General features: G+C 30.9%; 3 protein-coding genes across 3 annotated transcripts; 1 reads left to right on the top strand and 2 right to left on the bottom strand.

Moving 5' to 3' along the window:
• Positions 1-1,231: 1,231 nt before the first annotated feature.
• Positions 1,232-3,525, top strand: LOC101507573 (photosystem I reaction center subunit XI, chloroplastic). The gene is made up of 2 exons (NM_001364887.1): positions 1,232-1,461; positions 2,892-3,525. Exons 1-2 carry the CDS (start codon positions 1,309-1,311, stop codon positions 3,381-3,383), a joined length of 645 nt encoding a protein of 214 aa, NP_001351816.1. The 5' UTR covers positions 1,232-1,308; the 3' UTR covers positions 3,384-3,525.
• On the bottom strand, positions 3,058-5,720 carry LOC101507259 (CRIB domain-containing protein RIC4). Its single transcript, XM_004492777.4, has 3 exons — positions 5,473-5,720; positions 4,739-4,876; positions 3,058-3,961 (listed from the first exon to the last, which is right to left on the bottom strand). The coding sequence occupies exons 1-3, from the start codon at positions 5,603-5,605 to the stop codon at positions 3,735-3,737; spliced, it is 498 nt and encodes a 165-aa protein (XP_004492834.1). The 5' UTR covers positions 5,606-5,720; the 3' UTR covers positions 3,058-3,734.
• A 4,616-nt stretch (positions 5,721-10,336) lies between these two features.
• LOC101506596 (pentatricopeptide repeat-containing protein At2g03880, mitochondrial) lies at positions 10,337-17,088 on the bottom strand. Its single transcript, XM_004492775.4, has 10 exons — positions 16,568-17,088; positions 16,426-16,491; positions 16,193-16,306; positions 15,351-15,449; positions 15,099-15,171; positions 14,696-14,781; positions 14,189-14,272; positions 14,025-14,084; positions 13,700-13,884; positions 10,337-12,628 (listed from the first exon to the last, which is right to left on the bottom strand). Exons 1-10 carry the CDS (start codon positions 16,655-16,657, stop codon positions 10,471-10,473), a joined length of 3,015 nt encoding a protein of 1,004 aa, XP_004492832.2. The 5' UTR covers positions 16,658-17,088; the 3' UTR covers positions 10,337-10,470.
• Between the last annotated feature and the right edge of the window lie 7,965 nt (positions 17,089-25,053).

The raw sequence follows: 25,053 nt of genomic DNA, 5'->3' as shown, positions 1-25,053 counted from the left end.
TGGTAACTAGGTATAAAATAATACAAAATAAAATACAAGTAAAGTAAACAACTACTTTAATATCTCTTTCATTTTTTATTTATGATTTATCATCAAAAGATATAAAAACAACCTCAAGGAACCCTAAAAATCTACACACGATTAATTCAAATATCAAGGAATTTCAATATCTTAAACAAGTGATTAAAGATTCGAAGATGAATTTAACTAAAATTTTGTGATAAGCTTTAAATTTGAGTTGTCTTATTAAATAGGTTAATATTCATCAAATCTCTCAATTTTTTGTGTGAACTTTTTATCATATTCAAGTTTTTAATAATATGTTTGGAGGTGAGAAGCAAAACATAAATATGTTAAGTATTGGTGGTGAGTGGATCAAGTGGGCCTTCAAAAATGGGCTTTACTAAACTGAAATGATCCATAAAGATCTCAAAATAGATGGTTTTATCTTATACCCCACACTTAACCTTTATTCTCACAAATACAAGGAAAAGACATTTTTATTTTTGTATAAATATTAAAATTTATAATTTTTCACTGTTCCATCATTTGACATTTATAGTAAAAAGTGAGTGATTTTTTTTCTAATATTACCGGTAAACAACATATACTCCGAAAAATTTGAAAAAAGTTTTCAGGTAAATAAATTACTTTTAGAAGAAAAAAAATATTGCAAGTTTTCTAGTAAATTTCTACAGCACTGGAAATTTTTTTTCAAATTTTTCGGTAGTTTATATTTTTAAGCTTCTGTACTGGATTTTTGTTTTAAAGATTTCCGATACACACCTTTTTACTCTTCTGTATCAGAAAATTTTGAAAAAGTTTTTTGATAAATCTTTCTGTACCGAAAATCTTCTAAAATATTTTTTAAAAATTTTTTACCTATTGAAAAACTTTTTTTGATTGGTTCGAGAATGTTAAAATGATAAAATAAAAATGAATTTGAGTTGGTAAAATAGTAAAACAAATCAAGGCTATATTTGATTTTTTTTTTAAATTATGGGGGTATAAATAAAAATGTGAAGGTATACGGTGAAGCAATCCTCAAAATATCAGTCAAATATGAAATGTTGGAATTATTTTTTGGTTGAGAAAAAAAAAAGAAGAAAGGTTGCTGTTTTGGATAAGGGATAAGATTTTGGTATGCATATCAGCCAATGAAATGTTAGGGGCTTCAACAGCCACAACTTAGAATTTGCATTGAAGTATGGAAGTACTTAGCCACTCTGTCCCCTCATTTGAACTACTGTGTTTAACAACTCTCCATTCTATTCCACTTGTGGAAATCAACAAAGCTTAACTTAAGTCATGGCAGCTGCTTCTCCTATGGCAAGCCAGCTCAAGTCCAGCTTCACTAGACCTTTGGTCACACCTAAGGGACTATGTGGCTCTTCTCCACTCCATCATTTTCCTTCCAGAAGGCAATTTAACTTCACTGTCAAAGCCATTCAATCTGAAAAGGTAGCTTTTTACTCTCTTTGCTTACTCATTCTTAGTCCATATTCAATTCCACTTTTTATCTATCAAACCAAACTAAAAACTACATTAGCAAAATATATATGAACTACCCTTCTGTTTGTTAATGGTTTCTTTTTTTTATAAATATTTCTAAGATACCTCAATTCATGAATTCATTCAATTATAGGAATAATGTTGATATACACAAAGATGTACAACTATAATGTATTCATTATTTTAAGGATAAATTTGAAATCACGTAGATTCATTTTTGCTTATATTATGATACAGAAAATATACTTTTTGAATGTAAAATGTACACATGTATATGTTTGTCACTTTGTACCCCTATTACATAAGTAAAAAAAGGTATATATTTGGCACATACAAGTAAGTTTTTATTAGGATTGATTCATTTCTACAATTGAATAGGACATAAACACAACTACGAATTAGACCCATACTTATTGGGTATCCGAAAAAAACCATAATGGTTAAGGTAAAAACCCGTATAATGGGTATAGACATAGGGACGGGTAATTACTCACAAAATTAAGCGGGGTATGAGTGCGGATGCAGGTACTAGAGGATCCACTCCTCCTCGCACCCGCACTTATATAAATATATTATTTATTTATTTATTATATTAGTATTTAGTTTAATTAATTGTTTTCTTTTATGTATTAACATCTATTAATATTATTGGACCATTACAATATTTATAATTGAAAATAAACGTTTGCAAATTTTTTAAGAATCTGATTATAATAAATAGGTAAATAATTATGATTTTATAACTAATAGTTATATCTTATTAATCGTAACTTTATAACTATACTTGCAACATTGTATCAATTATCTCAGATAATATTGTCGTATGACTTGCAACTTCACAAAATATTATTATGGATATTTAAATATGTATTGTAACAAGTGTTCATTTGAAATGTTTTGAGTTAGAAAATATTTAGTTTATAATATTTTATGGTTGAATTTAAGATATTTGAATAATTTTTAAATTGAATCACAATAATATCATTTATTTATCGATTTTTTTTAGTTAAAGTGTGGATAGCGGATATGGGTATGAGCACTTAAGTACCCAGAAAGTAAGGGTACATGTATTAAAGTTGATACCAAGAGGGTACAGACACGAGTACAAGTATCAGTATTTTTTTAAATCGCGGTATAAGGACGGGTACTATAGTACTCTACCCAAACCCTACCTATTGTCATCCATAAACACAACTCAACACTAATATTATTCTCTGCGAAACCCAAAATGTCATTGACAAGAATTTATTTAATTTAGGAATATATATCATATAAATATAATAATTATATTTAATTTAAAAGCACGAAAGTATCCTAAGTAGCATATTTCGAGATTGTTTTGGTTTAATTTTCTGAATTGGAAATTTGGATTGGCGCAGCCCACATATCAAGTGATTCAACCAATCAACGGTGACCCATTCATTGGAAGCCTTGAAACTCCAGTCACATCAAGCCCACTCGTCGCATGGTACCTTTCCAACCTACCAGCCTATAGAACTGCAGTAAATCCGCTTCTTAGAGGAATTGAAGTGGGCTTGGCCCACGGTTTCTTTCTCGTAGGCCCATTTGTGAAAGCCGGACCTCTAAGGAACACTCCTTACGCTGGAGGAGCGGGCTCTCTTGCAGCTGCTGGGCTTGTTGTTATCCTTAGCATTTGCCTTACAATTTATGGGGTTTCATCATTCAACGAAGGGGATGCATCCACTGCACCATCTTTGACCTTAACGGGCCGTAAGAAGCAGCCCGATCAGCTCCAAACAGCTGATGGTTGGGCCAAGTTCACTGGTGGGTTTTTCTTTGGAGGCATTTCTGGTGTTACTTGGGCTTTTTTCCTTCTTTATGTTTTGGATCTTCCATACTTCGTCAAGTGAATAACTTAACTCTCTTTTTTAGTTTCTTTCTTCTATTGCTTTTGTGTGCAAGTGAGATGGATATGTATATGCTGTATTTTATGAATCTCACTTTATTATTATTATTACAATATTAAATGTTAAATACTCTCTTCCTTTTTTAGGTCTTTTTGATTTGCTAATTTAATTAAAAAATAGGATACTCGATCATCTTAGTTTAATTATACATTTAAATACATGGAAAATAAATCACGACTAAGATTAATACAAATGCTAGTTATAATATTATAAAGTTATAATATAATATTTGTATATATCCACAACAATCAAAACACTTATATATATGTATAAGGCACATAGATGAATATTGAATTAAGCAGTAGAAGGCATAATGGGAGATGAAGTTTGATGTTTTGGGTGTAATAAAGATTGAGAGAGGAGGTTGGGAGCAATGAGAGTATCCCATCCCCTAATTGGGTCATGATGAGTAGCACATGTTGTAATACCATCCCAACCAATGTGGGTCACATGTTGCACGTTTGTTGGGCACCCTATTTCCATCTCCATTTCTACTTCTTCTAATTCCTCTTCTTTCTCCACTACAATCATACATTAAAATTAATAAATAAAATTTAAATTCAAGGAACAATTAAGACTTGTGTCAAAATAAATCATATTTAGAAAAATAGAAAATTTAGTTTTTGTAATATTTTTTATTCTATTATAATTAACATTTTGATGATTACTCAGTTAGTTTATGAAGTCAATATTTTCTTTTTCGATAAACAAAGATAATTCAATTAAAAGTACAACATATACATTTGTAAAGTTTTGGCATAGTTTACATTATCCTACGTATGTGTATACTCGAGTTGGTATACCTATCAGAAAAAAAAAACAACCAACATTCCTACCCTCCTTCAAAGCAAACCAACCCATAAAACAAATTTTGTTGAATGATTTTATTGGAACACAAGATAAAATAAAAATACAATATTTTGACATTTTATGAAAAATAATACACGACCTTATTATATTTTATACTGTATTATATTTATGTTATACTTTATGTCAAATTTTGTGTTCTTATTACTCTCAATTTTATTTGTTCCATGTCGTGAATATTTATTTATTAGGGGTTTGGAGGTGAGTTGAAGCCATATATGCCAATAGTGACATATATTTTTTATTAGTCACGCAAATATGTATCTAATAAATCGAGATGACATAGACTAAAAGAGGTAATTCTAAAAAAGTTTATTGAGAGATATTTTTTACAAAAAAACTTAAAGTGAAAACTTGTATATTTCCATGAAATGAAAACATATACTTAAGGCATAAATTAATATGTAAAATTCACAGGCGTGCATACTCACCAAACAATTGAGAAAAGTTCTTGAAACCCTTGAACAGCTTGTTGAAGGATGGCTTTGGAACAACATCAAGGAGCCTCAAAGAATTCTTCATACTTTCACCAGACAAAATCTCTGAATCCTCCACGCCTTTCGATCCTTCTAATCTTATCATAACGTCTAATTAGTAACATCATATACAAATATGCATTTAGAAATTTAAATATATAATGATTTGGCAACAATATCTATATTATATATGAAGAAAAGAATATCAAATGCTAAAGATTTTCGCACGCCAATATTTTGATATATTTCCTCATACCTAAAAAAAAAACAATTAATAAAAAACAACACAATGCAAACAACAAAAGTGGATAAAGTTTTTATTTAATAAAAGATCTCATATTTTACTATTTTCAAAACTAAAATTAATAAAATTTTGTCTAAAATTAATATTTTCTTGACAAGTATTAAATTGATTGACTTTATTATTATCAATTAAAAAAATTACACGAAATTGATTATATTAATTTATTAAATAATTTTATATTATAAAATTTCTAAAACTAAATTTTTATAATTTTTTAAAATAATTTTACCAAAATACTATTACGGCGATTAAAATATTTCATCTTAATTAAACCTTCGTATCCTCTAGTTTTAGCTAAAAGGGAAGTGGTGCAAAGAATTAATTAATGATGCGATAGAAATAGCAAATAAATATGTATATGATATTAAAAGAGATAGGGAGAGACTTATTGCATCATGTAGTGAGTTGGTGTCTTGTTTTGATCTTCTTGGCTGTGGAACACCAACAGCAACACTGGCCTCAGAGATACAACCAGCTGAGAAAGGAAGAATCACAAGCCTTTCCATTCTCTGTCTCATTCTCTCTTAGGAACAATTGGAATTGAAATTAATCCACCAAAATATGCAACCCTTTGTATTGATATTTGACAACTACAATATATAGCTACTTAGCTACTCCATTTGTTGTGAAGCATGCTATGATTACGTATAGAAAGTCAAGCTACATATCATTAATAAATTCGTTTGGTGAGTGAAAGGGACCATACACACATACGCAATAGTGTAACACACATGATTTCGACTAGTTTAATGTTACTTAGAGATATGTTACATGTACATTCTTTATATATACAGTTGCTTTATCTTTTAAAAAAATACTAAAACACCTTTAAAAAATTAATCAAACTTAATTATAAGATGAGTTTGTTGATTAAAAAAGAACCAATCACAAAGAGTGTTATAAAAAGCATATATTCAATTGAGTGTGTTACTAGGACATAAATTGTAACTTTGAGTGTGTTAAAATGAAATATCAAAATTGTTTAAAGTTAATTTTGTTTTTGTGTAATTTAAATTGTCCAATCTCATATAACGGTTGAAATTCTTTAATGCGTGAAACGATTTGGAATTGCTATTACATAAGATCCGGAATGTATAATTCTATTAAATCATTTCAATATAACGAACATTACCAAGAAAAAGTTAGTTGAGTAGTGAATGAATAAAGTGAAATCAAAACCAATGCACATTGAGAGAATATATCACATCATAATTTTCTCCTTCAAGTGCTACCGTATCTACTTTAATCGCCACTCCTTCATTTACCTCTCTTCTACAATAAGTCATCAACAATTTATTATTATTTATATTTATCTTTTCCTTGTAAGTTTGTTAAAGATTATAAATTTATAAAATAATTTAATTTATATACACCATAATGTAAAAAGAAAAATGTTACACATCCATCCAATTAAATCACCTCATAATAACACTTTTTTATGTTAATTTCTAAAATATCTCTACAAATACTTATTTGACATATTTTAATCGATTGCATGTGAAAAAAAAATTTACACCATCACCGTATAGAAATTAATATCATTTATAAAATATAAAATACATTTATGTTTTATTTAAATAAAATCCTTAGATATCTATGCTCCTTTTTGTTTACTTGTTTTGGACTCGAACTAGGAGTAGTGCATTCCAAGCGAACTTCGAAATGAATCTACACATCCACAAGATGGAGACCAAATATGATATTTCTTCAATACAAAGAAGCATCATTGATTGTAGGAATCGAAAATGGGTTTGTTGAAGCAGGTTGATGAGTTGTCTACCTTTGAGTGCATTACTTATACTAAATTTGATGTATGTTGATTAACGGAAGGTTAGCAACTTAATGAAGCTTAGATCAATTAATTTTTAATTAGTCTTCTTTCTTGAGGGGGGAAAAAACTAACGAATCCATAACCCATATTGATGATATAGACAAATTGTAATGATTAAACTGTTCCTGTAATTAATGTCAATTAATTAATTAAGCTAGCAATAAAATAATTGTGATTTTGTCTTTATCTTAACCGACAGTGCTGTTTGTTCATCTAGTCCATTATGAGTGCATTCATAGCTAAAAATAACAACTTCATAAATTCTGTAATTAATAAATGACGAATCAATCAAACATATCTAACTTCAAATTTTAACTTGAATAAATTTTGATCAGTTTTTATTTATTTATCTGAATTTGAAAATACTATGACTTATTTTACGTGAGAATAAAAAAGATTAAGACAAAAAAAAAACTTAAATATGTCAAGTTAGTCTTGTACATATTGACAATAGAACCGATTTGAAGGTAAGTCCATTAAAGCAACTATTTAGACTTTTATGAAAAACAAAATTTTACTTAATTAAAAGACTTCAAAAAAAATTACTTAATAAAAAGACTTTAAATTTTAATATTTTTACAATTAAATTATATAATATTTTAAATTTAATATCATCTTAACAATATTAAATCAATTAAAAAAGAAATATACATAACGACATTCATATTAATATAGCGATCTCAAATTAAAATTTAAAAAATTTACTATATATTCCGTATTAAAATCCGATTTAGTTCTTCACAAATATTAGACCGACTTTGATTGACAAAATATTATGGACCGACTAAATAGACAAATTTTTATATAGTTTAAAGATTAATTTAACGAATTTTATATAATTTAATGACTATTTATTATTTTCATATAGTTTAGGGGTCAAGTAAAGGAAAGTGATACTTGAGAGTAAATTTGATTTAGGCATTAAAATTATGGAAGTGTTGGTGACTTGGGGGACCACTTAAACAGAGCCGGTAAACATTTTTAATGTTGAGTAGAGATTGACAGAGATGATGAAACACTCAACCATGAATTGGTAAAAACCAATTACACGTAACATCTACTTCTTGGGTTTAATTACTGCCCACATTGTAAAAATCATGTCCATTCAATCTCGAATCATTTTTTTTAGACATTTCAATCATGTTTAAATATATAGTGTAAATCTTCTTTTATACTAAATGTTGGAGAGTTCGAGCGAGTATGAAAGCAACAATTTATCAAATGTTCTAAGATATACTAGAGATTTTGACATCACATCTCAACTTAAAATCTTAAAGCATTAGGTATGTAAATTTCCTCTTTTATTTATATAATATGTCATTTATTTCTAGTTGACGTGGAACTAACCATTCACCTTGAGTTTCAACAATTTTTCTCTCAAGTGTGAGTCACCCAAATAAGTAGACTTGATCCACACTAGAGTCTCATTCTCTCTCCCCCATCAAGTCGAACTATGACTCTGAGAACACTCGTTGAGGAATTTAGGGCGCGGGAGAACAACGAGTCGAATACTTTAAGATCACAAGAGATATTGACATTATATCTTCATCCAATATCTTAAGGCAATAGATAGAGATATAATGTCAAAGTCTCTTGTAATTGTGGAGTATTTAGTTCGTTGTTGCTCCCCAAACTCCCTAGCACTACTAGTATGTTGTGCATAATAACTAAACTTTTTGTTCAATACTACTAGTGTGTCATGCATGATAATTGAACTCTTATTTCTTTGCCATCCTAAACCCAAACATGGGAGAAAAATATTTCTGCCATTTCTTTTGTTTAAAAAGATTAATTATAATAAATGTAAATCAATATTTTGCTCCTCAAAATTGTAAGGATAAATCAATTTAATCTCTTAAATTAATGAATGTTAGTCAATTTAGTTTCTCAATCAAAACATGTCTTTAGAAAATATTTACAAAATCAATGAAAAACCTGCATATCACTTGTAATATTCTCATTTTGCAGCAAAACAAACATAATTTTTTCAAATTATGTTGCTAAACTCAGAAAATAGATTAAATGACCTGAAGTTCTTAAATTTAATAGACTAATTTGCCCTCTCACAATTTTAAAGATTAAATTATCCAACCTTAACCAAAAATACCTATTTACTATTATAATAATGCTTAACTTTTAAAGCGACTAAGCACAAGAAGAATACTACTAGTAGTACTAAGGAATAATAGAAGTGCTACAAATTAAAAACTTATGACAGAGCTACCTTGCTGTAGACGCCCTTAAGCATCAAGATTCAAGACAATTTGGTGAGTTCTGTGTCAGGATATACAAACTTTAGAAGTAGTATAAACTAATATAAAGGTTTCAACTTTCAATCAAGTAGGCATAGACAACCAAAACTTTTTGCTGAATCCAATAAAAAAACATTTAATAAAAATTTGTTTACTTCACCCAATTTTTTTTAATCCAATAGGATCCATTTAGATGCTTTGGACAACTTCAGTAAGTTTGTTACTAAAAGATTGATTAATTAAGGTTTAAGAAAGTCCATACTTTAATTATGTTTTAATGCATTTTTTGTTTGTTATACCTCCTGTCTCCAAGGTAAAAAAACTCTAGTTAAGGATTGTTTTAGCTAAGACTCAAACTTGGGTTCTACCAAACTATTTGTCTTTAACGCAAACTTATTAACTACTTGACCCCAACCACTTAGTTATGCTTTAACGATGTTCAGTATTCTAAAATAAACTTAACACATTTATTTTTTAAGTTTTGGTAGAATAAACACTAAAGCCCAAATTTGGAACCCCGTCTTTTAGGCATTTGTAAACAGGTCAACCTAGCCCAGTCCTTACTTGACCGGCCCAGCTGAGCTATGCTTTTTTTTTTTTGTTAACTATGTCACAGTGTGAACTGTGAAGTATCTATCCACGAAGATTAATCTTCGTGAGAGAACTTGGTTGATCAACTTTAGTGTTGTCTTTTCTCCTAACCACATTTTTCTCACATGACTCAAACTGAGACTTTGCTTAAGGAATCTGACTCTAGGTTGAGCTAGTCCATTTTGAATGCTGAATACAAAAAATCATAATATATCACAAAAATCATTGTTAGTAACAATCATAAAACATACCAGAGTCATGTTTTGAGCAGGACTTAGATGATTGAGTGTCAAGAACATAACTTCCATCAAATCTGATATTCTACTTCATAAACACTTCGAGTTGGGATCTTTATAATAAATATTTCTAAAAACTAATAACAAAATAGATGATATTGAGATCTTTATAATAGATGATATTGAGATTGAAACGACTGGTCAGTCTAACATCTAATAACAAAATCAATATATGAGTTGGGATCTTTATAATAAATATTTCTAAAAACTAGAAAATATGAACCATGGATTTAAAGCAACCTGGAAGCAATAACATGGATGAAGATCCCCCTGCTACATTTTTACGTCATTGCTCAAAAGGTTCAGATGGACTGATAAGTTGAAATGTGCATGCACACCATGAAGTTATGATGAGTGGTTTCAGAACATCAAGATTCAAGACTATAAGTTGTAGATACATTTTACCTCTTGTGTCACCAATAGTCTCCACAAGAGCAACTACCCTGCTTAAAATGATGGAACCTATGTGTATCTCTAACAATTATTTCACGTTCTAGAAGATGAGACGCATACTTGATGAAGTTATGGCAATCGGTACAAATGCGAAGGTTCTTCATGATTCGAATTGGAGTCCTCTTGGAAGTGCTCAGGATACCAAAGACAAGTGCAAGTTTTTCACTGTGATGACTAATGAGTACTTCCCCTTGTTCTTCTTCTACATCCTGCATAACCACTTTTACATCAACGGAATATCCAATTTCCTTCAATCTTCCTATTAAAGAGTCTAGATATGAATATATTTCCTTGTCTTGTGGATGAGACCTATCTCCAACTATAAAAGTGTGGATTCGATCTTTTAGCTGAATCCAAGATTGACCTGGCTGCTTCTTAACCCCTCTTTGATGCATTAAACTTCTGACTGTGGCAGCCTCGTCCCATTGATGATTCGAAGAACACATGTTCGATAGCAAAATATACGCGCCTGGATCAGACGGTGCACTTTGAAGTAACATTTCAGAAACCCATTTTCCCATCTTAAAATCTTTATGAAGTCGACACGAAGATAAAAATGATCTCCATACAGAAGTCATGTGAGAGATACCATTTTCAAAGATAAAGTTCTTTGCTTCAATCAAGTAACCTGCTCTGCCATAAAGATTAACCATAGAAGTGTAATGTTCAACTTCAGGGTTTATGTGGTAAGTATCTTTCATCATCTTAAAATATCTACATCCTTCTTCAATAAGCCCTACATGGCTGCATGCACTTAAAACCCCTACAAAAGTAACCTCATTTGGAACGATACCTTGATTCAGCATTCCTTTGAAAAGACTAATTGCCTGCAAACCTTGACCATGTAGAGCCCAGCCAGATATCATCGAAGTCCACAAGACAACATTTGGTTCATTGATTTGTTGAAAAATCATCGAAGCTTCGTCCAAGCTACCAGATTTAGAATACATATCAATTAAGGACGAACCAACGTAAGCATCTACTCTGTGCCCAATTTTCTGAATGTAGGCATGAATCTGCTTGCCAAACTCCAAAATTCCAGCATTAGCACAGGCAGATATAATCGTTACAACAGTTCGAATATCCACTACAACCAGTTCGCGAACCATTGACCTGAAAGTTTTCATACCATCTTCATACTTACCGTTCCAAACATAACCAGAAACCATTGAACTCCATGAAACTACTCCTGCCTTTGGTTCCTTGCAAGTAATAACTCCAAAATTCCCCTTTCTCAAAATATTCAGAGGTACATCTTTGAGAATTGTAGATGCCTTATCCATTCTCCCACACTTTCCATACATTTCCACAAGTGAACTCCTTATAAAGCCATCACTATTGAGGCCCATTTTTAAGACCCTCCCATGAAGTTGTCTCCCAATCTCAACAAGTGACAAAGAGGAAGCCAAAATAAGAGCTATGGAGAATGTGACTGCAGAGAATTCAGTCCCAAATTCCACCATACAATAGAGCTGTTCCAAAGCAAATCCTTCATTACCATGTTGCATCAGTCCATCTATGATAGTATTCCAACTCACAACATCCTTGTAAGGCAAGTTCCTGAACATATCAAGAGACTTCTCCACATCTCCTTCACGAAGATACGCACCTATCATTATATTCCACGACACAATGTCCGCCTCATTCATCGATTCAAAAAAACTTTCAGCATTTTCAAAAGCCTTGCATTTCAAGTAAAGATCAAGAATAGAGTTCTCCAGTACAACATCTCCACCAACCCCATTCCTGAGAATCCAAGCATGGATTACCTTACCCAATTGAAGATTGTTTTCAGCTGAACAACACTTGAAAACACTAGACAATGTGTACTGATTTGGACAAGCACCCTTTTCCTGCATTTCTCTGAAAAGGCTGAAGACACGCTCTGAAGAGCCAGCTCTTGCAAAACCTGATATAAGGATGGTCCATGTCTGAGTGTTTTTGTGGAGAATTTCATCAAACAGCTTATGGGCATGGTTCAAGTTGCTGGATTTAACATAGAGAGACAAAAGATAGTTAGCCAAGTTCAAATTTTGAAGAGAAGCATTCTTGAAGAAGTGTGCATGAAGGGCACCGTGTGGTGGTGGTGATCCAATGGAAATTTTGGAGTGAAGAAAGGAACATGGGTGGCGCCAACGAGAGTGAAATGGAGCGGTAACAATATGAAAATTAATCGATGAAACATGGTTGGTGAATTTCCGGCAAGACCCAATGTAATGATAACCCATAAAAAGGAGTGTTGCCACCCAACCTTAGAATTGTAAAACTCATTCATAGATAGTATGCAAATTTCAGCATTAATGTTATGCAGGTTTGTTGAGAGATTGAGAGAAGCTAAAAGATAATTTTCGATTTTTTTAATTTTAATTCATCTCGCGAATTTCATCCAACAAATTCCTTTTCTAATATTATTTCAGCCCCTTGAACTTTTTTAATCAACCACCTTTGTATAACCTACCTTCAATTTATTTTTATAAATTAAATCTTTAAAATATCATATTTTTATTGATCATATGTCTTATACTATTGGAATCAACAATAGTTATAACAACTTTTGTTTGGACACATCTCTCCTCAAAGTCGGAGATTAAGACCAAAACAAAAATATTTCAATAATGAAATTCACTTTATGATTTGCAAAGCAAGTCTTCTAATTCATTAATTAGAACTGAAGCTCAATTCAATGTGTTGCAGAGTAAGAGTTCCTACTTCATAGTCAAAGTCATCATTGAAATCGTGTTTGACGTCCTCCTTGAAACTTGCACGAATATCTTGGTCTATAGACGACCATCTATTTAAATGGTCTACATTAGAATTTCCACGTGTTAAATTCCAAAATCCAAAAGTAGGAGGGAGACCATCAAATTAAAGCTTAAATATATTATGCATAAAAGCCAGGTCAACGTTCAACAAAGTATGGTGAGAACTGAGAAGGGATATACTTTTGCCCTTCAAAAATAATGATAATGCAATAACAATGGCTGTCTATTCAAAATATTTTACAAAAAAAGAATGGGGTACAAAATCTTATATTCCAGTTAGGATCAAGCTTTCCTAGGGAGTAGATACTACATACAACAGATTAAACAAATTCTATTACATTGGACAACCATCAAGTGAAAAAAGCAAGGTAAAAAGGAGCATAAACAAGCCATTATGAATAAGATTAATCAGCACTTGTATTAATCTAGAGGAGGGTAGAAGTATGAAGACAAAGAAAAGCCGAGGAAGAGCAAGCCACCAACTGTGGCTACAGAGCGTTGAGAAATCCTAGATGCCAGCATGCTTCCTCCAACCACGGCCACTGAAGTACAGATTGTGTGTCCGATAGTGGCCCCAGTTGCTACTCCGAGTGCGTTTTTGTGTGTTGCCAGCTGCACAAGGAAATTAAAGGTCATAAACAAAAGTACAAAACAAAAACCACCTACACCAATTAAAGATTGAAGCCATAAAATCTATACGGAAAGCAGAAAATGTACAAATATTTAGGGTGTTGAGAGAGAGAGTTTCTTACTGCAATTGTAGCAATCTGGCTTCGGTCGCCCCACTCAGCAAGGAATGTTAAAATAAAAGACTGCATAAATTAGAAGAAAGTGTTAACAACAAATTATCATCTTGAAGTCGAACTGAGTGATGGAAGATTTTTTTTTTTTAAAAATGATGCAGAGTTGTACTTACCTCCAAAAATATGGGTGTACAAAATCTTGAAAAGAACCGCCTATACGAAGTTTTCCCTTGTCCACTTTCAAGTTTTTCTTCAACCTAGTTAGCAAGAAAAAATTCTTAACAATTTTCTTTTAACTGAGCCAAATAGTACATCATTGACCATCTAATCCCTGCAGGCTAGAGCATGTTACAGGTAATTAATTGAGCCACCTCCCCATGGCAAAGTGACCAGGTGGAGTAACAAGGAAACTACAACAACCAAGTAGCAACCTGAACAGTTGCATATATATTAAGATTCTAGATCTTAAAATATTTAAACAAACATCAAGGTCAGTCATCGGTATATTTGAATTTTTAACTAACACAAATATGGTAAATGTTCAAAAAAAATGTGCCATCTAGAATAAAGGCACTTGAAGAAATACATATGTATGCCTGTACAGGTACAAAGCCATAAAAGTAAATGCAGAGAATTGAACTGTGGCAAATATTTTACTATAAAGTGTCACAAAAGCATACTTCTTCCATTTCTTTCTTCTGTGAAGATTTTGGATCTGATCTCCAAGCAATGTACAGCAGTCGTAACCCAAAGAAAAGATAAAGAACTGCATATGACATAAAAAAGGATAGGCTTAGCTTCACCTTAAAAAAAATTGAACTTATAAATGAAAGTAGCAACTATCCATAAACACAAGATAATGAATGGAAATTTGGAAACAATTATATCAGTGAATCCTGGAGGCAAGGCATGGAACTAAACAGAAGCAAACACAATGATAATATTGAAACATATAACAATAGTACATGGAATTAAACAGAAACACGTGAACAATGCTAATCATGGTAGCTTTTGTCACAGGTGCCGGAGTGCAGACTCAGTCATTGTAATTCAAGACAGCAAAGATATCACTGAGAATTTTACCTGTAGCAGCACTATTTGTATGCTTCTTTGAAATCAAATTTGGCACAATCCTTCCTAGTCCTGTAGAAAGTACCTAACGGACACATACAATAACTTTAATCCAGATAACATTGATAATAGGAGTTAGAGCACCGAGAAATAGTGCTCTATAGTTGCTAAAACCAGTCCATCACAATACCATGCAAAAATCATCCCGAAATGAGAACCAAAAAAGCATGAACGTTGAAGATAACACATTACTGTTGCACTTACAGTCATTATAATCAAGGCAGTGAGTGCTCCAGACAAGACAATTGACTTAGGGTGGCGCATAGCCATAAGAGCTGCTATTATAAATGTCTCATCCCCAATCTAGCATGGAAAAAGATTTCAATTATAATTCATAAATCAAACGTAGAAAAGATGAAACAAAAGCATTCCTAACAATCCAACTGCCCATACTTGTTACATTATAGCTAGAGCCTAGTTGGATAAAATTCTCAACAAGCATTTATGGAAAGAAAATGTTAAAAGAATCTACCAACAACTATTAGTTTTTTAAACAACCATTTCAAATAAGTAGAAATTAGCTTCTGCATCTGAACTTTTTCAGAACATCTCTCTTTTAACTTCAACATCTAGAAGCTTATAAGAACTTTTTCGTGAGTGAGTGTACTTATTAGTTATTATAATAGAGAAACTTCGGTAAGCTAGAGCGAAATAGCTAATTCATACTTAGCTTCAGTTTGATAACTAATAGTTAGACATCAGTTAGGTTAGTCTAGTTTGCAGAATCAACAATTAATTACTAATCGATTTCTTTCCATACAAAGCCACACATTTCAGTCATTCAATCAATTTCAGTTTCCCCGAACATACTGGTCTCTTGAATTCCTCTGCCCTAATCACATTTTACAACTCAAAATTTCTGCAAGAATGTATAGCATTCAACAAAAACGAAACCAAAACCAAAGCAAAAACATCGTGTTCTTAAAAAATTGGATCAAGCGATAATGCTTAACAACTCTAGTTTTCCTACAACACAAGCTATGATTTAAAATAGGTAGTTAAAATTGAGCAATGTTATGAGAACATGAAGGTTTTGTTAAACTAACCTCACTGACGAGGATCATTGATAAACTAGCAAAGAAAGCATCGAAGAGTCCAACGCCAGAGGAATCCAAGCTAAGAGAAAGAACCGAACCATTCTCTATATCATTCAACGCAACCTGTCCAATGAAATCGCAAACACATTCATTTCCAGTTTCGAAGCATCCGATTCAGTTTTCTCAACAATTTAACAATGAACAAAACGACAAAAAAAAAGAGAGAGGTTAAGGATTCTCACTTTGGCGCGGCGACCGAGATCCACAGATCCACCGGATTCTTGCCTCTCATTGTGAGCCAGAGAATCCTATGCAATTAAACAAACACATTATGGCGCGATTGAAGATTGAAAACGCGTAGAACGGAGGAGAAAGGAAGCTGACCTGAGCGAAGGTTTGAAAGAGGAAGCAGAGGAGAAGGAGGAGATGAAGAGCGAGAACGGTTATTCTTCGATTGTTGAATCGCAGAGACATTGTGAATCTGTGACGGTTGAAATTGCGAGGGAAGAAGAAGAGGAGAAATTGAAGAAAATAAAAGAAAAGTAATTAATATTATTTATTTATATTTAATTCGGGGGATTTTGATTTTTTAATAAAAAGAAGAAAGTTAGAAGGTGGAAAGATCACGGGATCTGGTTATGGTTTGATTCGGATCTGAATTGCGATAGCGTAAATTGAAATGAAGATGATGATGGAGAGATGCAAGATCCCCAAACACTGTTTTTGCTACTTTACGCATTTTCTACGATTCTAGTTTTTTGTGTCTGGCGTTGCGAGTTATTGCCAATTTGCCACTATCGAGAGACAAAAGCCTCATAACTCGCCCTATACCCTCTCTTGCCCGGAAGCTACCAAGCATCCCAATTCTTTCATCTGGTCGGTGTAACCAAAATGGATTTTGTTATGATTTTTTTTTTCCCTGAAAATTGTTAAGATCTATTTTAAAAGCACTTCTTAACAATTCTGAAAATAAATTTTGGTTGTAAATTTTTTTGAACTTTTAAAGATCGAGTGCTGTGCAAAATTATAATAATATAAAATAATTTAACTTGGATTATAATTTTAATCTCTATTTATTATTATTAATTTGTGGTGCTCTCTATTTTAAAAATAGATAGTTTTTATCGGTCTTTTAGATTTTAAACTAAAAAATAACGATTTGACATATTTTTAATAACATAATATATAATTCTATAATATAGAATTACCTAAATATATTAATTATTTATATATTATTAATTAAATTAAAAATATAAAAATTTCAAAATTAAAAATTAATTTTTATAACATTTTATTTTAATTTTATATATATTAATATTCTACATCACAGTATCTTACTTCACGTCTAAAATTATATAGACACTGAAACGAAACTACTGGTTCTCTATCGGATTGAAAACCTGCACAAAATTGAGGTTAATTATTATTGTGTAGGAGTTGGTAGAACAAATTGACCGTAAAGTGATGGAGAGCAATATCTCATTTCTAACGATAAACATTCATGAAGATATTTGGTTTTTTATATACAACTCCAAATGTAATTTTATAATAGAAAGATGATTTGACATTGTATTCAGATTTAAAAAAAAATTAATTCTATAAATTTACGCTCTAAATATACGTTTAACTAAAATTATTTTTAAATTATTAATTTCACATCTAGAAGTATAAAAAAAATTCTATCCATTTTATCAATATTTTAAAACTTATATTATATTGTAATAAAATATATATTATTTTTAATAAATACACATTTAAAAATATATTTAATTATATAATTTAAAAAAAATTATTTTATAAAATGATGTTTGTAGAAAAATTTTGGAAACGTAAATTAATTAGTAAAAATTTAATTTTAACTAAATATACATTTACAAAATAAAATTTACTTAAAAATACATAAATAAATGTTAATTCTAATACATCTTGATATACTTTATTTATATAGTGTTAACAATAAATATAATAATATTTCACTTAAAATTTATATTTGAGGAGAAGTTAATTTCAAAATTGAGAAATCATTTCTAATAATTAATAAAAATAGGAAGACAGAGACCACAATTAAACTTATAATTTTTTTCCTGAGTGTCAACTTCACACTAAAACAGCAGCAGGCCATCTTCCACGAGCCAATGGTTCCAAATTTGGTTATCCACTTATTTTGCTTTTTTTTTTTTTTTTTTTTTTTTTTTTTTTTTTTTTTTTTTTTTTTTTTTTTTTTTTTTTTTTTTTTTTTTTTTTTTTTTTTTTTTTTTTTTTTTTTTTTTTTTTTTTTTTTTTTTTTTTTTTTTTTTTTTTTTTTTTTTTTTTTTTTTTTTTTTTTTTTTTTTTTTTTTTTTTTTTTTTTTTTTTTTTTTTTTTTTTTTTTTTTTTTTTTTTTTTTTCTTTTTTGCTTTTGCACTGCAACTGGCCAATCTACCACATGATTTATCAAAATCAAGTTATGAACCCGTGCTTTATCCATTATTATTTTTAAAAAGGGAATAATTTCAACTTTTATTTTAAAAAAGGGGAGATAAAAAAATACAAAAACAAAAATAAGAAACTAGTGGCCAACAAACACCACTCTTATATCTTCAAGTAACTGTTAATATAATAGAAGGTCAATAATCTTCTTACTTTTGTTTCTCTATCTTTCAATTTTTGTCAAAAGTCACTCTGCTTTTCTTTTCAAAAAGGCAGAGGATACAATTTCTAATGAAGACATAGCATAAGAGTCTCAATAAAAAAATTCTAGAGACTCATAATTATAGACCCCTAATTCTACAAGGAAATCAGCAGATGAATTCACCTCTTTGAGGTTGATTCAATTTCACGACCCAATACAAAATAAGATTATCATAATACATCACAAGAAAATACTCAATTTATGGTTAATTTAAAAATATTTAGTTACACAATAAAAAAACAAATAATTCATGGTCAATTTAAAAATATTTTGTTACACTATAATAAAACGCTCAATTTATGGTCAATTTAAAAATATTTTGTTGTAAAAAAACTCAGATTACTAATCTAAAAACTCTCACAAATACTAAAATTCAAATTGATTATTATTTGTTGCTGAAAAAAGCATCACAAATCATAAATATTTCTTTTGGCGGATTATAACATTTGTGGGGCAAAAAACGGTCACAAAATTATTAGAGAGAAAAAAAATCATTTGAATTTGTGGTCGCTAATACCCTCACAATGAACTTGATTGATTGAAAATATCAGCATAATTTTGTGGCGACATATACCCTCACAAAATCAGAACGTTGGAACATTGTGAGTAATTAGGCCGCCACAAAATTAGCCCGTTGGAGCATTGTGAGAGCTTAGTGCTATTGGGTCTCGTTGGGTATACAAGATCAAAACTAAGTCTGATGGGTCAGTTGAGCGCTACAAAGCATGTCTTGTTGCTAAGGGTTTCTCTCAACACTTTGGTATGGATTATGAAGAAACTTTTGCTCTTGTAGCCAAGATGACCACTATCCGTACTCTTCTTCTTTACAGATTGTTGATTTGTTCACAAAGATGCATTCCATTAAACGTTTTCGTTTTTTAGTTGACAAACTCTCGATGCTCTATGTTAATGTGTTGTGAGTTTGAGGGGAGATGTTAGATAATGTTATTATATATTAGTAGTAAGGGTATTTTAGACATTTCTATTCTTTTATATATATACTCATTGTAACCCTATTAACTGAAGTTTGGTTCATTCTATGTTATGAAAACCTAGAGTGGTTGTTTCTCTTCTTCCTATTTTCATTGTTAACATGTTAGATAATGTTATTATATATTAGTAGTAAAGGTATTTTAGACATTTCTATTGTTTTATATATATACTCATTGTAACCCTATTAACTGAAGTTTGGTTCATTCTATGTTATGAAACCCTAGAGTGGTTGTTTATCTTTTTCCTCTTTTCATTGTTAATATGGTATCAAAGCTTTGGTTGATTTTGGGATCTACCGTAGAGAAGAGAGACTATTTTGATAGGAAAGACAACCACCAAAAGAGAAAAGAGAAGAGTAACCATATTCCCGATTTTGTTAAACCAGTCTCATAAAAACATGGTTTGCGCATTCGTTAACTGTTGGATCGAGCTGATTTTTGGACAGTAGGTTCGCAACATTTAGGTCTTCGTCTTCAATGGTCGGATTGACGAAACAACGTCTGGAGAGGGAGAAATCGTGCTCGCACTACACCAGGTTATCCTAAATTTATTTTGTCTCAGTGATTGTGTTTGTCGTATTTTCCTGTCATTATTTGTTATGGCTAGTGCTAAGGATGATTCTCTTCAAGCTGTTAGTGTTCACCTCAATGGACAAAATTACTCTTATTGAAGTTATGTGATGAAAAAAAATTTGATTGGAAAAGATATATGGGGTTTTGTTGATGGAACTTATGTTAAGCCTACAGATAAAAAAGATGAAACTCAATATGCAAAAGATCTGAAAACATGGAATGTTAGTAATTCAAAGATTATTACTTGGATTAATAATTCTGTTGAGTTGTCTATAGGAGTACAACTAGCAAAATATGATACTGCTAAAAAGATTTGGGATAACTTGAAACGTTTGTATGTTCAGTCTAACTTTGCAAAATGTTATTAGTTGGAAAGTGATATTAGACCCCTTAAGCAGAACAGTATGACCATTCAGGAATTCTATTCGGCAATGACTAATATGTGGGATCAATTGGCTCTTACAGAATCACCTGAGTTGAAAGCTGTCAAAGCATACATTAATCAAAGAGAGGAACAACGTCTGGTTTGGTTTCTAATGGCTCTTCGCGATGATTTTGAGAGGCCTTCTGCAATCCAGCAAAGAGGAATTGTTCCTTTCTGCAAAGGTCTGGATGTGATTCAACAGGCTCAGTCAGGAACTGGGAAGACAACAACATTTTGTTATGGAATTTTGCAGCTGCTCGATTACGGATTGGTTCAGTGTCAGGCTTTAGTTTTGGCCCCTACGAGGGAGCTAGCTCAACAAATTGATAAGGTTATGCGAGCTCTTGGCAATTTCTTTGGTGTTAAGGTTCATGCTTGTGTTGGTGGGACAAGTGTTCACGAGGATCAACACATTATCCCTGTTGCTTGTTTGTTATGGTCAGTATTAAGGAGTTGATTTTGGTTTTGTTCACATGCTTTCAATTGTTGTGGTTCTTTGTTGATTTGGTTGGTAATTTAATTGTTCGTCTCTCCTATCTCTTTGGTTTCTTTCTTCTGTGTTGTCGTTCTCTCTGTTGCTTCTTCTGTTTGATTGCTCATTTCTCTAGTGATTTGCTTTGTTGTTTCCTTCCATATTGATTGTTCTATTTGTTTGCTCTTCTCTCATGTGGTTCATCTATTTGGTTTCTTCTCTCTTTGTTTAATTTGGTTTGGTGTAGTTTAGTTTGGTTTGATTTAGTTTTGTTTGGTTCTATTTGGTTTGGTTTGTTTTGATTTGGTTTCATGGTGCTACTTCTTTGGTTGTTCCTATTTGTTGATTTTGATATTAGTTGATTTGAGCTTTAGTTTGAGGGGTTGTTTCAATATTAGGAAATTTTAGGGGAGATGTTAAGTAGTATGTTATTGGGCTTTTATATTATATATTAAGGGTTTGTTTTGATATGGTTGTTGCTCCTTTTTTTGATTGCTCCTTTTTTGGTTTGATTTTTTGTTGGCTTGGTTCTTCTCTTGATTGTGACTATTTGATATGATTTCTTGTTGGTTTGGTTTCTCTCTTTATTGTGATTGTTTGGTATAGCTAATGATCTTCTCTTTGGCTTCTGCTTCTTCTTTCGTTGCTTCTTTCTTTGTTGGTTCTTCTCTTTGATTGTTGCTTCTTCTTTGGTGACATCCCTCTTGTCCCTCCGGTTGTTCAACTACCTCCTGCGATTGTTGATCCTCCTCGTTACCCATCCCGTCAACTTTGTCTGAGCCCTCTTTCTATAAAGAGGTTGTTCTTGATGCTCTTTGGCAGCAGGCTATGGCAAAAGAACTATCTACAGTGCACAAAACCAATACTTGGAAATTAGTACCTCTTCCTCCTAGAAAACGTGCTATTGGGTCTCATTGGATATACAAGATCAAAACTAAGTCTGATGGGTCAGTTGAGCGCTACAAATCACGTCTTGTTGCTAAGGGTTTCTCTCAACACTATGGCGTGGATTATGAAGAAACTTTTGCTCTTGTAGCCACGATGACCACTATTTGCACTCTTCTTCTTTACAAATTGCTGATTTATTCACAAAGATGCATTCCATTAAACGTTTTCGTTTTTTAGTTGACAAACTATCGATGCTCCATGTTAATGCGTCGTGAGTTTGAGGGGAGATGTTAGATAATGTTATTATATATTAGTAGTAAGGGTATTTTAGATATTTTTATTCTTTTATATATATACTCATTGTAACCCTATTAATTGAAGTTTGGTTCATTATATGTTATGAAACCATAGAGTGGTTGTTTCTCTTCTTCCTCTATTCATTGTTAACACGGTCGCCACAAAATCTGCATGTTGGAACATTGTGAAGGTATTGGCTGCCACAAAGGCAATATTTTTTTACTGCTTAGGCCGCCACAAAGGCAACATTTACTTACTGCTTAGGCTGCCACAAAAGCAATAGTATCATTGGTATTTTGTGGCTGTTTTGGCCGCCACAAATGTCCTTATTTCTTCTTATATATATCACTCTTTCTTTTATTTCTGATTTCTATCTTCTCTCTAAATTTTCTCTCTACTTTCTATCTAAATTTTCTTTCTATCTTTCTCTATACAAATATTTTTCTACTTTCTCTCCACCTTCTTTCTATTTTTATTTTTAGTTTGTATGAATATATTATACATTATTATTTAATTATTGTGTGTTTTATTTTTGATTTGTATGATATAATTTACAAATTTTAGAATGTTTTATTTTGTTTGGTAGTAATAATTTAATTAATATTAAAATTATATTTGTATATATAATATTTAATTTAATTTTAATTTTCAAATTTTAAATTATATAAATATTAATTTTTTATATAGAATATTAATTTCAAATTTTATATATTTTTTTTAATGAAGTTACTCATTTGTGGTGGCTTAAACTCTCACAAACTGTATTTTTTTTTATTAGTTTAATCATTTGTGGTAGCCTAACCGCTCACAAAATGGAGAATTTGTGGCATCTTTGCCTCCACAAACCATAAATTTTTTTAATCAATTTTATCATTTGTGGCGCTCTACGCCCTCACAAATAATAACAAAAAAATCACCTTTTATTGCTGTCATAAAACTTTGTAACTAAGTTATTTGTGATTGCGTTAAACCACTACCAATATGCATGTTGTAATTGTTTTCCTCCATTTGTAAGGACATTTGACCAGAACAAAATTACAATTTTCTTATAGTCATAATGATGTACCTCTCTGTATGATTGATTATTCATAGTTTGGTTTAGGAAGAAAATCAAACGAAATTAGATCGTCACGCAAGTTTAATAATAGTTTGGTAAAACCGATTTGTTGATGGTTTGTCCTCAACCAAACTGAACTATATAACCAATTTGATTTAAATTGAATCAAAACTAATTTTACCAAAAAGGGTCAACTATACCTTTTCAAACCAGTTTAATTTTTTGTGAACCGAATTGTATCAAATTGTCATTACTGATTGACTAGTGTTCAGTCGGACACTTTCTTGCCAATTTTTTTTTTATTGCACTACAGTATGTTTATATTTATTAGATTTCTTTATGTGCTATTTATTAGTTCTTTTTAAATAAATTTGCCATTGAATGAGAAAGTTAATAAAAGAAAGTAAACAATGAAAAGAAAAAAATGGTAGAAGGATAAAACTCAAATGAAATAGTTTTTAGAAATTTCGTTTATGAAAAGTTTTTAAAAGTTAAGTAATGAGAGATTATGATTTTTAAATAAAAAATTACAAAACATTGGAAATACTACTTTTGTAATAAAAAAATAAATTACACTAAAATAGTGTACGCATTTATTTATTTAATTTTTGGTATGTATAAGAAATGGTCAAAAAATTTGTCCGCAATTGTTAAAGATTCAAACTCAAGACATTTAAATTTTATGATAGTGTAGTGTATTGCATTTATTATTAATATAGACTAGATAATAAATAAATAGGTCGATTAAATAAATCAAAATTTGAGTTAAATGTTAAAATTGTTAAAAAGTCTAATCAAATTGTGAAACTAAACCATACTTAAAAGATTCAAATGACGACAAATAGTCGATGTATTAAACTAAATTGAATCGCTTATTCTCTTTATACTCGTCACAAGTCAATTTCTTTTAATCTTTAACAAAACTACTCTTAGATCCTTTGACAAGTTAAACCACATGAAGAAATTATGAATAACAAGTAACAATCAACCCACATATAACCAACATCCCAACAAATGCTAAGATAGTGGTACAAAGCCTAAATCTCCATATGCATGCACATACAAGCCCCACCACCCCTTCCCATATAAACCATTCAAAGAAGGAACCATTATGGTCTCTTCATTCCGCCAAAGTCGGCCAACCCAAACTCAAAGGAAACATTCCCAACCACATTTAGGCTTCCAACAAGTGAAACAATCAATTAGAACTAACCAAGCCAAAAACATGCATTTACATGAGGAGAGAAGAAGACACAGGCAGGTTGGGTAGAAATATCACAGCTATATACCCTGCTGAAAAATTCTCAAAATACATACTGATCAACACTTGTTCCGCGCACACCAAAGCTTAAAAGCAACAATCACCCCATCTATACATTTGTCAATATGCTTAAGCCAATGCAACAATAAAAAATTTAAAATAAATATAATGAAGAAATTATATAAAAATTTATAAACCAAAAAAAGTTATATAACCGATTATAATAACTAATATA

The sequence above is a fragment of the Cicer arietinum genome, chromosome 3 (genome assembly GCF_000331145.2).
Source record: "Cicer arietinum cultivar CDC Frontier isolate Library 1 chromosome 3, Cicar.CDCFrontier_v2.0, whole genome shotgun sequence".
NCBI lineage: Eukaryota > Viridiplantae > Streptophyta > Magnoliopsida > Fabales > Fabaceae > Cicer > Cicer arietinum.
This window is presented reverse-complemented; position numbering and strand designations above follow the sequence as displayed.

Bases quoted from the DNA above. Each gene is read 5' to 3' on its own strand.
- LOC101507573 (NM_001364887.1), top strand. From the start codon at position 1,309: ATGGCAGCTGCTTCTCCTATGGCAAGCCAGCTCAAGTCCAGCTTCACT. The intron at 1,462-2,891 runs GTAGCTTTTTAC...GGATTGGCGCAG, and splicing joins AAGCCATTCAATCTGAAAAG to CCCACATATCAAGTGATTCA.
- LOC101507259 (XM_004492777.4), bottom strand. From the start codon at position 5,605: ATGAGACAGAGAATGGAAAGGCTTGTGATTCTTCCTTTCTCAGCTGGT. The intron at 4,877-5,472 runs GTCTCTCCCTAT...TGATAAGATTAG, and splicing joins CTCACTACATGATGCAATAA to AAGGATCGAAAGGCGTGGAG. The intron at 3,962-4,738 runs GTGAGTATGCAC...GTATGATTGTAG, and splicing joins GAACTTTTCTCAATTGTTTG to TGGAGAAAGAAGAGGAATTA.
- LOC101506596 (XM_004492775.4), bottom strand. From the start codon at position 16,657: ATGTCTCTGCGATTCAACAATCGAAGAATAACCGTTCTCGCTCTTCAT. The intron at 16,492-16,567 runs GTCAGCTTCCTT...TTAATTGCATAG, and splicing joins TCTTTCAAACCTTCGCTCAG to GATTCTCTGGCTCACAATGA. The intron at 14,085-14,188 runs GTAAGTACAACT...TAATTTATGCAG, and splicing joins GTACACCCATATTTTTGGAG to TCTTTTATTTTAACATTCCT.